Genomic DNA, 13,615 nt, shown 5'->3' with positions numbered 1-13,615 from the left:
CATTTGGTTGCTGGGAATTGAACTCAGGACCTTCGGAAGAGGAGTCAGTGCTCTTAAGCTCTGAGCCATCTCTCCAGCCCTAGGCTCAATTTTCTTAGCAACTACATTTTATTATGAACTCATCAAATGAGCCTACCTCCCTTACAACCCGACTAACCAAACAATAGGAAAAGGAGATTAAAGAACACAAAAATGAAACCTTAAGGATATCAGTTCTGAAGAACAATTCTCCTGGCGTAGTCAGCAGGATCTCAGCAAACCCGCAATTCAACCAAGGTTGCTACTGGAACCTGGAACATCAGCCGAGGCCCAGAGCCTCAGCCTGAGCCCAGAGCCTTGAAGCCTTCCCTGGAGCAGTTCTCTCTAGGAGGTCTCTCGAAGTGTAGCGATGAACAGCCTTAAAACAATCCCAAGTCTCCTTTCTTTCTCTCTCTCTCTCTCTCTCTCTCTCTCTCTCTCTCTCTCTCTCTCTCTCTCTCTCTCTCTCTCTCCTGTTTCCGAATCATATATGTATCTCCTCAGAGTCCCTACTAGGATTTTTTCAGCTGGCAACATCCAAGCTTCCCCCACGAAGTGGTTCGACTTATAAGGGGATAAACATCCTGCTCTCAGGCTGGTCTGTTCCCATTCCCACACTTGGGATCAACATAAAAACATTTTTTTCCTCTCTCTCCTACACTTGTGTAGTGAGTGCAGAGCCCTTTGTTGGCTGTATTTTTAATTTTTAAGTTTTCTGTCATTCACATTCAGTACTAAAATTCTTTGTTTTTTATTTCTTTTTTTCCACATGTAACTTTTATTCTCCTGGCTCAGTTGTTGTCTGGGAGGCTTACTGCCTCCTTCTGCTGGCCTAAGCCTAGTCCTGGAACCTTCTAGCCTCCATACAAGCTAGCCTGGGCCTAGAATGTTCTCAGGCTCTGAGACTCACTGCTTAATAAGCTCACCCTTACTTGTTCTGTCTGAGCTCTGGGCTGGCTGGTTCAACTCAGCTGTTCTGGCTCAAACTCTTCTCCCAGCTGACTTAATCTGGCTTCTCTCAGCCCAGGATTGCTCTGCCTGGCCTCTCTAACTAACTCAGCCATCTGCTCTAATCTTCCGGCTTCTGTCTGCAACCCGTGTCTCTTTTACTGTCCTGGTAAAAGTGCCTCATACATAGCTTCCCTTTCCTCTCTCTGCATGAGAGTTGGGCGTTATCCTATTCTGTCAATTAGACACCACTTTCAAACATTTGTGTTTCCTTCTACAAACTAAGTTTATCTTCATTTGAGTTTAAAGGCATGTACCTAAGCTTTTCTTTACCTGAAACTTGCTTTATACCAGGCTGGCCTTGAACTCGGATCTGCTTGCCCCCGTTTCCTGTTTGTATTCCAGCCAGATCACATAGACCTAGATCTTAGGATGTGATCTCTTGCCAGAACAGCTATATTCTGAATTAACATTCCTCTACACCCATATTTAACAGGCTTTGCAGGACATGGCTTTTGCAGAAGGGGAGGACCCAACCATATTTCTGTCAGATGGATCCAGAAGCCAGGTCCCCCTGAGTCTCCATAAACACTCAGGGAAAGGGTTGTCATGGCACTGAGCAACATCTGGATGTTCAGGTGGCCAGCCTTGAATGTACAGGGAAGATTTTTTTAAAATATTTATTTATTATTATATACACTTTGTTCTACCTTCATGTGACTTAGCAGTCCAGAAGAGGGCATCAGATCTCATTATGGATGGTTGTGAGCCACCAGGTGGTTGCGGGGGATTTGAACTCAGGACCTTTGGAAGAGGGGCCAGTGCTCTTAACCTCTGAGCCATCTCTCCAGCCTCAATGTTATTGTTGTTGGGTGAAACATATGCTGACTCTCCCTTGTGCTTCTGTTAACGTCACTCCCAGAGGTAAGGGACCTGCTAGGCTGCTTATGACCTCACCCCAGAAGCCAGGTAGGAGTTTTGGCCTCATCACAAGCCAACGATGGCAGAAACTTCACATTACACTCAGGCATAGGTGGAGCAAAGGCTTTATTTTTATTTTTCTGTAATGCTTGGCCTGAACGATACAGGTTTTTTTTTTCTAGAAGTTCTCAGTCATCCTTTCCGGCTCTCTTGGCTAGAGAGGATGGACTTTTTATTAGTTTGCTTTGCTTTTGTTGGCTGTGCTCACTGGCACATCTGGCTTCATTGGTTCAAAGTCTGGAAGATGTCAAGCAAACAAGCAAGCAAGCAGGCAGGAAACCCACTTTCAGCTTCTGAGGTTCCCGGGATCGCTTTCTTCTTCTCCTACCTGCCAGTCTCTCTTTATTTCTTTATATAACATCCCAGGGTTTTCAGTGTTTTTCAGTTTCAATGGGGCGGGGAATCATCTACAACTTCCTAGAAGTAGGAGTTTTGTATTCATTTTGCTTTTTTTTTTTTTTTTTTAAGAATTCAATATAGGCTAGAACGGGCTCAGTGGTTGAGTGCCTGCTCCTCTTCCAGAGGATCCATGTTCAGTTCCCAGCACCTATGTCAGGCGGCTTACAACTGCTTAACTACTTATACATAACTCTAGCTGACCTCTTTTGGCTTTTGTGGACACACACACACACACACACACACACACACACAGCATACATGGATACATACACATTTAAAAAAATCTCTAAAAAGCACTGCACGAGAATGAGAATAATATTTATTTTGTATTCTAGATTTTTAGCAAACCAAGTAAAGACCTCATCCACCTCACCTAAAGGCTCTGGTTCGAAGACATGTTTAAGGCTACTATCAGAGACATTTTTTTAACAAAAAGTTTCCAGAAAAACAAGTAAAAGTTTGTCACTGTTTTTTGTTTGTTTGTTTTTTTAAGCCGGTGTCTCATAAGTGGGCTCGCCAGGACTCACTGTATAGACCAGGCTAGCTTCAAATTCACAGAAATCTGTCTGCATCTGCCTCCTAAGTGATGAAATTAAAGGTGTGCACCACCTTGTCCAACCATTAGCCTCACCTTAAAGGAAGTACTTAGAAAGAATTTGCAAACGGAGGGAAAGCTTCAAATCTGAAATATAGATTTTAGTAGATTGAGTGGATAACAAAAAACGGTAAATGATAAACAAACTTTGAACCTGAAAAGAAATCTGAATGGATGCTACCAGCATGAGACGGTAAGGTAACGTTTACGATATTGAGATTCAAAAGTGAGCCGGGCGGTGGTGACGCACGCCTTTAGTCCCAGCACTTGGGAGGCAGAGGCAGGTGGATCGCTGTCAAAAAAAAAAAACAAAACAAAACAAAAAAACAAAAAGTGAAAGAACTGGAGGGGAAGCGAATTAGGAAATTACCATGTCTCTAGGACATTGAGATGCTTTAAATCATGGGCGAGGGAGGTAGCTCAGTTAGAGCACTTGCCTACAATGCATGGGGCCCCAGCTCAATGTTTAGTGCCTCATACAACTGGTTATGATAGTGCATGCCTTTCAAAGCCACTTGGGAGGTGGAGGGAGGATTGGAAGTTCAAGGTCATCCTTGGGGACACACATCCATACTGAAAAGCTGGTGTTGGATGGGCTGTGCACACTCTGGGTAGCACCAAGCAATGCAGACCTGAGCCTGTTTATTACGTACTAGCTAGTCTTCTGGTGCAAGGTTCCTGTATAGTGTTGTGTAACAGATTCCTCCAGGATTCAAACAGTTCATCCTGCCGAGCAGCTCCCTGAGCAGGAAGGTCAATAGTTCCGGAGAGCATCCCTAAGACAGACCAGATTCGCTAGGCCCCTCCCTACCAGAGTCAATAAGAAAAGCTGAGACTCTCCCTCAGAGGAAACAAGTCAAGCTGCAAAGAAGATTCTCAAAGCACACCAGACCAGCTGCCTGGAAGGAGCAGAAATCAGCTGAGCCTCCCGCAAGAGGAGAGGATCAATCGAGACTCCCGGAAAGGGCACAGCCTGTTGAAATGCCTGCCCTCGGGCTGTGCGGTGTGACCCACGCTGGAGTGGGCTTTGGTAGTGAGGCTGTCTGTGAGTCATTCCGTCTTTGCTCCTGTAAGCAACCCTAATAAAAGTCACTGGTTCGCCAAGTTGGACTCTGCTGGTATCTGCTTTCAGTCTGCTGTGGGATCCTGATCTGGGGTGGGAATAGAGGCAGTTTTGTGTCTTCCCCTAAAAAAGTTTCATCACATACCACCAGGCAACAGTCTCAGGCTGCAAATAGCAGGGAGGGAGGAAGCTGCAGCTGCTAGTTTGCTCACACTTGTCAATCATTCAGAAACACTCATACCTGCACGTTCTGCCAATACTCACACTCAGGAAGGATTTGACAATTACAAACCTGACCGGTATGGGATGAGGTTTTGCCCATTTCCCATGTGCCTGAGGCCTTGGTCCCCGACATGGCCAGTTCATGTCAAACAACACACATTCACTCAGGACTTCACCCCTACAGCCTGTCCTCTCTACTTGGCAAGCTCTGAAGAACCTATCAGATACCAAACTAACTCAAGACCAACATCCACAGGCTGAGGAGCAAGTGAGCAACCTCACTGTGAGGTGTTACCTCACTTTGGGACCCAAAGCAATGAGGCTAAGCATGAAGTTAAGCCTCTGCAGATGTTGATTCAGCATAAAGGGTTTCTCTTCTAAGTCTACTGCCTTAGGTATTTCACAGTTCACTAAAACAGCTTTTAAGAAAAGATGTTGGCGTCTGTCTTGTTCCTTCTTGCTTTCTCTCTTTCTCTCTTGGGATCTAGCTGGAGGGAAGCTGTGTAAAGATCTGAGGGACTTGGTCTAAGAGGACAGGGGAAACTGAATTCTATAAACCCCTCGTGTGACCTTGGACCTGTCCCAGGTGAGCCCAGAGATGACAGTACGGTTTGGATGTCCACAGCCCTCCAAGGCTTACATGTTTGAACACCTGGTCCTTGGGTGGTCCTGTTTGAGGACGATGAAGACTGTGGGGTGAGAGGCATGATTCCGTAGGGAGGTCACAGGATTATAGCCGGACCAGTTTCCCCGAACAAGCGCTCTGCTGCTCTGAGGTGACCAGACCGAGTGTTCCTGCTGTTTTGGAAAGGAGCCAGTCCTAGCTGCCCCACCCCAAACCTGTAAGCCAAAATAAACCTCATCACCCTCACCTTTTCTGTTTCTTTTTTCTTTTAGTTGTTATGAGACAGCATTTCTCTGTGTAGCCCTGGCTGTTCTGGACACATTTTGTAGACCAAGCTGGCCTCGAACTCACAGCGATCCGCGCCCAGCTGTATGTAATTTCTTATCCTAATACATAGTGTGAATAGAGGGCTGGAGAGATGGCTTAGCGGTTAAGAGCACTTGTTGCTCTTGTATTTCCACTCCCAAAGCCCACATGGTAACTGTAACTCCAGTTCTGGGAGATGCCTTGTTCTGACCTGTAAGTAAGAGGCACACGCGTGGCACACACATGTACATGCAGGCAAAACAATCACACACATAAATCTAAAATAAAAAGTGTGAATAATAACAGCAACCCTAATATTAGAAGCACAACAGTGGACCAATTTGATCTACAAGGCACTAGCTGGTCACTCTCGCAGATTCTTCATAAACTATCCACATCTTTACAGCTTAGTGTGTGCCAACAACGTTCGAATCTCTAAAGCCAGCTCTTTCCCCCCAGAGAGGATCATGCAGCTAAATTCTTAATATCATCATGTCCACTTGTCCTATTCCTCTCATCTCCATTTGTTCTTCCTGCTTGACCTGTAAGGATTCAACTCCTAAAGTGGTTAAAAAAACAATCTGACCTCTTGAACAGTGAAAGGACAGTCATGTGCCTATTCCAGCAACAGGGACACTCGGACCTCCAAGTCTGCATGTGTTATGCGCGCTTGGGTAAGAACACACACCGCTTCGTTGGCTTTCTTGGACTCTCTAGACTACTTCCTGCGAAGTATTGCGCCTGGTCAGACTACAGTGACAATGTAGGGAGGACACAGCTTCTCAAACAGGAACTACCGCTGCATTGCCTCAAAGCACAGCTGCTGGAGTGATTATATCTACTCTCACACAAGCTATTTGACCTCCCATTAATCCTTATTCCCCGACTCTGAGAAATTAACGACCGCTATCCCTCAAGTATTATAGCCATTACCCTCAACCGAGCCTATGTTTGGATGAATGAATGAACCTGCCACGTGCAACCGACTGGCAACCTCCGGCCTCTTTAGGGAGGAGGAGGAGGAGGAGGAGGCTGGTGCGGAGAGCTGTGATGTAGGAATCCCAACTGGATTTCACGGAGCTGACCGGGTCTCTTCAGTCTGCAGACATGTGCTGCCAACCGCGGGCGTACCCAGCGGGAGAGGGATCCCCGGGCGCCCGAGCGTGCTCGCGCCCGCCCAGCACAGGGCGCACGTGCATCGGCAGGACCCGGGCGGAACGAGCGGGGGACCCCGGCTGCGGAGATGGAAATGGAGGGCGTGGGGGGCCGGCCTGAGCACCAGAGCGCCACGGGAGGGAAGAGCGTAGAAAGGGAGGCACGTGGACCGGGCGCCAGCTAGGTAAGGATAAGGGTCCACCTCGGCTCCCGGAGAGGGGGCGGGACGGGGCGGGGCCGCGGGGATATAAACGTCCCGGGCCGGGCGGCAGAGCCAGTTTTCTCTGGGTTCGCAGTCGGAAGTGCAGCTACTGGGCCCGGTGGGGGCGACGGGCTGCAGGAGCGCGGCGCTCGCTCGAGGGCACCGACTTTTCCAGCCCTGACCTTACCCGGCTCTACCGGGAGAAGCCGCAGCAGCCTACGGAGCCTCTGCCCCGCGGTCGCCCCCCACATTGCCCCCCACCGGCGGCTCCCTTCCCCCCCCCACCGGCGGCTCCTTCCTCTCCCCCAAAGGGGCGTGGCCAGGCGTTGCGGGGATTGGCGCTCCCGGCGCGTCCGCGTCCGGCGCCGTGACGCAGCACGTCGACGTAAGTGACGCGCAGGCCCGGGCCGCTCCTCCTTCCCTGAGTGAGTGCCGGCCGGGTCGGGGCGGGGGGGAGGGAGGGGAGGAGGGAGAGGCGACCCGGAGTCGTTGTGGGCCGCGGGCCGGACCGGGGCTGGGGCTGCGGGAGCCCGGGCCGGGCGGAAGTCTTGGCGGGCCGTTGGGAGGCCGCCGTGGCTGATCGGTGTCCTCCCTGGCCGGACTTGGGCTCCTGGGCGCCCGGAGCCTCCGGCAGTGTGCCCACCCCGCTCCAGCTCGCGTCTCCAGACTCCAATTAGGTCAGGCTCGGAGTCCCGCGGCCGCGGCTCCGGCTCGCGACGCGCGGCGGCCGCTCGGCTCGCCTTTCTTCTCCCCCCACCCCCCCAGCCTTGCTCTCGGCCTCCCCCTCCCCCTTCTCTCCACCCCCACTCCCCCCACCACCCAGTTCTTGGGTTTTGTTTTGTTTTCTGCTGTAGGGGTTTTGTGTCAGCCCGAGCTCATGGGTGTACATTATCATGCTCCTGTTTTGTAGAGCACCCCGACGGCCATGGAGGCTGAGGAAGCGATGGAATGCCTTCAGGAGTTTCCTGAACATCATAAAATGATCTTGGACCGATTGAATGAACAACGGGAACAGGACCGGTTTACAGACATCACTCTGATTGTCGACGGTGGGTAGAGTAGTGGGCAGAGGAGGAAAATTGGAGCTTCAGTTCTCTCTTCTCAGCTGCCCGCCTTTTTGTACCCACCCTCTCCGGGCTCTCCTCCAAAAGTCTGTGGAGGGTTTGCATCGGAACCGGGAGGGCGCTTGTCAGTATTGCTCACGTAGACCATGCTGCAGAAAGCTGGTTGGCTAGTCTCGATTTTAATCTAGTCTGTCGTGCATCACATTTTAACTTCTTGCAGCCTGTTAAGGTTTTCTAATTGCACGCTCGAACGGAAAATAATAAGTGCCTCAAGGAGAGAGAAAATATCTTGAAATGTTTGGTAAGACAGGCTATCTGAACGTTGTTAGTCAGCCTCCTCTTAGGGAGCTGCATTGAGTCCAGCGCAAGAATCATTTGGGAAGTTTTCTTGCTGGTTTCCCAAAACAGTGTGGGAAGGAAAAATGGAAGAGAATCCTTGGCTGCACTCACACCCCCTTTGGGGGACTGAAAAATAAGTTGAGGTTCTTTACCAGTCTTCCTTGTAGAGGCAAATCCAGATTGGGATTCTTTACTATATAATGAAAATTGGCTTTCAAGACAAGCTGTTTGTTGTTACAGCATTCATAGGTATGTTGTGCCTACAAATATATTAGGCGTATTGAAACATTTCTTATGCCAGATTACAGGCATGCACCACCACTTGCGGCTTGTACTTCTTAAAAACATCTTTTTCTAAATGATATATGAACTTTTGCATTGTTATATTTAGCAGTTTCTTTCAAGTGTATGAGTGCTTTGCCTGCACTTAGACATGTGCATCAAATGCCTGAAGAGTTCCACGTCAGAAAAGTGTGTCAGATCCCTGGAAATGGAATTGCAAACAGTTCTGAGCTGCCATGTGGGTGCTGGGAATTGATCCTGGGTCCCCTGGAAGAGCCGATGTTGCTCGTAATTAACCACTGAGCCATTTCTCCAGCCCACATTCAGCAGTTTCAGTGGGGCTAAATATACCTTAAATTTCTATAAAAACTAAGTCTTGCTCGGCTTGGTGGCGAACTCGGGAATCAGAGGCTGGCATTGGAGGCCAGCCTGGTCTACAAAGGGACAGCCAAGGCTACACAGAGAAACCCTGTCTCAAAAAAACAACTAAATCTTTCAAGATTTTGAGCCATGTCTAATTAAAAATTCCCAAGATAATTGATAGGACCAGTTTGGCTTTCTTCTAATAGTAGATATGGATATGTATTTATATTATGAAGAAAGGTTTCCTTACACAGTTCTTAGTTTTAACGCCAGTGTATGATTTTTCTCCTCACCCCTCTTAGGACACCATTTTAAGGCCCACAAGGCTGTTCTGGCTGCCTGCAGTAAGTTCTTCTACAAATTCTTTCAGGAATTTACTCAAGAACCTTTGGTTGAAATAGAGGGTAAGTGGCAGTTTCCATACAGTACTTAGCAAAAATAATTGATTGATTTAGCAAGACATCCTGGGAAATAAATATGAATAGTTGCCAGTAGACAACTAGATAGATTGTTTTTTTATTACCTGAGAATTCTTGTTTCTGTTTTTTTGTTTTTCCGATGCAGCGTTTCTCTGATGCAGCGTTTCTCTGTTTTCTTGGCTGTCCTGGACTTGCTTTGTAGACCAGGCACTCACTTTTTCAGTAAAGTATTTGAAGTAGTAAATAGATACTGGTTCAAACTAGTCTGGCCCATGGTGATACCAGGGACCACTGTTTTCAAAGCTATAAAATGGAAACTACCATCTTTGTTTTTGTGGTCTGGTGCTTTAGAGATGATTAGAAATTGTAGAGACCTCTGTACTATCAGAAGCAGTGATGTGTACTGGTGGGTACAAGTGGAATGGACTAACTTCATATGAGGAAGACGGAAAGATGAGCTAAGACAGTAACGTGCTGATGAAAGTTGGTTGTATCATGTTTAGGAGACAGAGGATCCTCAGGTATTGCTTTGAAACAGAATGACTGACGTGTTTTTCCATAGAGCAGCCTAGTGCCAAGCACTGTGCCCTGTAGTTTGGGGCTCCTGTTAGTCTTCTGAGAAGTGGTGGTATTTCCATTTTTCATGTGTGGCCCAGGCTCCTAAAGTTTACTTAACCAAGGTTGCCCAGCTAGCAAGAGATTTAATTTGCGCTATTGTCGCGCTTTTGTGTCTCGCTGCCACAGTGCTTGCCCATGTCCCGTCACACTCTAAAGCATCTGCCTGTGTGCACACAGTCTTCTTCCTGCATTCTAGGCCTTGGTTTTTGCATCTTTTAGAATTAGTACATATTCTTTATTATGAGTAGGTTGCCTAGAAACTGTTCTCTTGGGAAATTTGATACCTAGGGGAGTAAAGAACTACAAGTGTTTTTTATTTTCGGTATAGTTAATGTATCAGCAGGTAAATTGTGTTTTGATTGTGTGTGATAGACCGATCATGGGCTTCTTGTACGTACCCAGGGATTGCTGATGAGACTCCGGCTGCCAGATAGCACTGCGTTAGCTTAAGCCCAGGCCATCATGTTTGTCTTCCCATCTGAAAGCAGGTTAATAGGCTTGGAGTGATTAGTTGCAATAAAGCTTACAGAAAATCTGCCACCTAAGCCAGGTGTGGTAGCGCATGTCTTTAATCCCCAGCTCTGGGGAGGCAGAGGCAGGCAGGTCTCTTGAGTTGGAGGGTAGTCTGGTCTACAAGTGAGTCCAGGACAGCCAGGGTGACACAGGGAAACCCTGTGTGTTGCCAAAGCCTAGTTGTGGAAGCTACTCATCGTATTGATTACCTCATATGTTAAGTGGTGTGCTAGTGCCACGAGCTAAGGAATTTATGAATGCTACATCCTTGGAGTTCGTGGAAATATAACAGCAACAGTCTAAAAGAAGGAGTGCGGAAAAACACTACAGAGACCATTAGTGTGGGTGGTGTAGGTGAGGAGGAAGAGTGAGGGTTAGTCTATTTCAGGGAGGAGTCGACTATGCGAGGTGAAGTTATGGGGGGGGGAGGGAGAGAGAGAGAGAGAGAGAGAGAGAGAGAGAGAGAGAGAGAGAGAGAGTGAGAGTGTGTGTGTGTGTGTGTGTGTGTGTGTGTGTGTGTGTGTGTTGGATACCCCTGCGCCTGTGGTCAGTCAGGGCCAAAGGCCAGCATCCACAGCCTCACTTGGTGGCTGTCACATGACTCCCTGACGCAGGGTCTCACAGGTGAGCCCAGAGCTGACTGCTCTGCCAGCCCTGTCCCTCTCTTCCCAAGTACTCTCCAATCACAAGCAGATCGCCACAACTCCCCAGGATTTGCACACCTTGCACACTGAGCTGCCTCCCCACACCTCACATTTTGAACCCTGGCCAGGTTGGGATACTTGCTGCTAATTGAGAAAGCATCGCTGGAAAAAGGATTTCCCTTCTAAGAAATGTTCGCAATTTTCTGTTGTGTCGCTCAGTACCTTTGGCCTACACCCATTAGAGAGCGGTACACGTATATGTAAATACTTAAGTTGCTGATAGAAACTAAAATGGAAAAACTTGCATTTGTTATTTGTCCAGATTGGGGTTTAAAAAATGAGTTTTTTGAATTATCATTTAACCCTTAACTCTTGAGGTTGCTCTGTTTTTCTCCCAAGGTCACCTGGCTATAAAGAAAGCCCTAGACATATATTAGAACGCTTGAGTTTTGGTCTTGGTTTACTGTTCACTAAAAGACCTTGAATGACATAGCTTCTGTTTTTCAGGATATAAATAGTTTTGGATTCTGTCATGGACATTTGGTGTAAGAGAGTGCTTTTGTTTTTATTTGTTTGTGTTAGCATACAGTCAGTCTGTGTGGGTCCAGGCACCCTGTACTCCATGGATCTAATTTACTTTCAAAGTCTTCATAGTCCTGGTAAGGTGCTGATTGAAGTCATCATCGTTACTAGGCAGACGGGGAACGAGCCTGTCCTGGGCTACATGAGGATGGCGAACACGTGAACGTTGCTGTGACGGCCAGAGTGCAGGACTTAGAATTACAGCTTATTTTGCATGTTTCTGAGAGGAGGAAAAAAATACTAAGTAACTACCTCACACACACCTCTTACTACTGTGCTTGGTTCTCTAGAAATTTCTCTGGGAGCCGTTCCTGTTTGTACCCATTGCTCAACTATGGGGTTTGGGCTTCCCTTAGGTCTAAGCCAGGATATTTGGGAGGAAATATTTGGGAGTTTGATTTCACTTTCTAGTGAGCTCTGCTCAGGGTTCTTGTGTGTTCGCTGTGTTCTGTCCAGGAGCGTTAGTGCCCAGGAGGTGGTGGGCCGTGCTGTGCGTGCTGCTTCAGCTGGAACTAGAACCCACAGCTGTAAAATTGAGAACAGTATCTGTGGCTTCTTATCAGATATGAATACAGCACCCTCCAACCCCCATATGAATACAGCACCCTCCAACCCCCGTTTGGCTTTGAATTAAAAATTGTTGCTCCTGAAGCCGTTTACATACCTGTTCAGCTTTCTGTGGCTTGGATTTTAGGCATATTTCATCTTCAGGAGATATGTAGTCCCTAATTCATAAAGAGTAATTTTCTAAATTCTTTGTTTGTGTTTGTTTGTTTTCTTTCAAGACAGGGGGTCTCTGTGTAGCCTTGGCTGCCCTGGACTCACTTTGTAGACCAGGCTGGCCTCAGAACTCAGAGATCCTCCTGCCTCTGCCTCCTGAGTACTGGGATTACAGGCATTGTGCCCACCTGAACTGGAAAGCTATATAGACCAGGCTGGCCTCCTGATTGCTAAGGCATGCGCCACCACACCCAGCCAAAAGCTGTTTTGACTGTGATTTTTCTTTCTTTTTTTTTTAACCTAAACTAGAGGAATATCAGAATGGTGCCCCCCCTCCAAGGAGAACATTGAAGTTAAGTGCTCTTGAGCATTTTCCTTAGATAGAATCTCTTAGAAAGAATGTCTGTGTGTCTCCACCCTCCCCACCCCACCCCCTCTGCATATTTCCACTATGTTAGGAGTAAGGGAGTGATAAGACTGACTTAATCCTAAAATACCAGATTATACTTCTCACAACCACATTGTCTGCTGCCTCCTCACCTGGGCAAGAGTTGCCAGGTTGATTTCTAATAGCTAATTAGTAAGGTCAGTGGGTTGTTCTAGAATAGTACTGAGCTGGTTACGTAAAACAATAAACAACAAACTCGGAAGTGCTTATATTAAGCAAAACAAGTAACATTTCTGGAGTTTTCTTCAAAAGACCAGAGAACCATACTTGAAGTTCATAGGACCGGTGATTCTGAGTAATCCAGGTTAGGCCAGGCCTGGAGAAAGGGCTTAGCAAGAGTAATAAAAATACAGGCAAGGCTCTAGAAACAGTAAACTTTTTTTTTTTTTTTTTGGAATAGCATTTCCTTTGATCAACCTTCTACCTTCAGGTTTTTTCTGAATGTTAATGGTGTTAGTTATAATGTGTGGGCCAGTTTCAAGTGGCAGTGTTCCAGGCTACACTGTAGCTCTTGATAATTTCTTTTTCTAAGAGGATTTATGTTATTATATTTTTATTTTATGTGTATGAATATTATGCTGCATCTGTGTGTGTTAACTACATGTATGCAGTGATCACAGGAACCACAAGAGGGTGCCACTCCCTGGAACTGAAATTACAAACAGCTGTGAGCCGCCACTTGGGTGCTGGAAATTGAGTCAGGCCCGGTTGCTCTGGAAAGAGCTGAGCCAGCCCTCCAGCCCTCTAGACAGCTTTAAACAGACACACTGTGTAGAGTTTGCTACAAATAGATGGCCAGGCCTTTTGGCCCTGTTCAGTAAAGCACAGAATAGGCCACTGTCCGTGTTCGTTCTCCCTCCCTCTCTCTCTCTCTCTCTCTCTCTCTCTCTCTCTCTCTCTCTCTCTCTCTCTCTCCCCCTCCCTCCCTCCCCTCTTACTTTCTTTCATGGACTCTTAGAGGCTGGCCTAACACCTGAGTGCTAGGATTGTATTCACCTCCAGGCCCAGTTTATTTGAGATTCATACTAGTATTAGATTTTTGTACCTGAAATAGTGCAAATACTTCCTATGTAAGTATCTTCAAGGGTTCAGTGAAACCTCTGATAAAA

The 13,615-nt window shown here is 47.2% G+C and overlaps 1 protein-coding gene across 5 annotated transcripts in view; it reads left to right on the top strand.

Annotated features, from left to right (window-relative positions):
* The first annotated feature begins 6,359 nt into the window (after window positions 1-6,359).
* ZNF131 (zinc finger protein 131) overlaps window positions 6,360-13,615 on the top strand; it is a 32,740-nt gene continuing 25,484 nt past the window's right edge. The window contains exons 1-3 of one of the 5 annotated variants that reach the window (XM_084800789.1): window positions 6,360-6,496; window positions 7,425-7,563; window positions 8,865-8,966. In XM_084800789.1, coding sequence (XP_084656915.1) covers window positions 7,440-7,563; window positions 8,865-8,966 — 226 coding nt within the window. In that variant the 5' untranslated portion in view covers window positions 6,360-6,496; window positions 7,425-7,439. Of the gene's footprint in view, window positions 6,497-6,582; window positions 6,940-6,966; window positions 7,192-7,424; window positions 7,564-8,864; window positions 8,967-13,615 lie in introns of those variants that run through there. The other 4 variants (XM_084800787.1, XM_084800788.1, XM_084800786.1 and 1 more) reach the window with 4 other exon arrangements.

The sequence above is a fragment of the Acomys minous genome, assembly GCF_964271855.1.
Source record: "Acomys minous genome assembly, chromosome: 11".
NCBI lineage: Eukaryota > Metazoa > Chordata > Mammalia > Rodentia > Muridae > Acomys > Acomys minous.
This window is presented reverse-complemented; position numbering and strand designations above follow the sequence as displayed.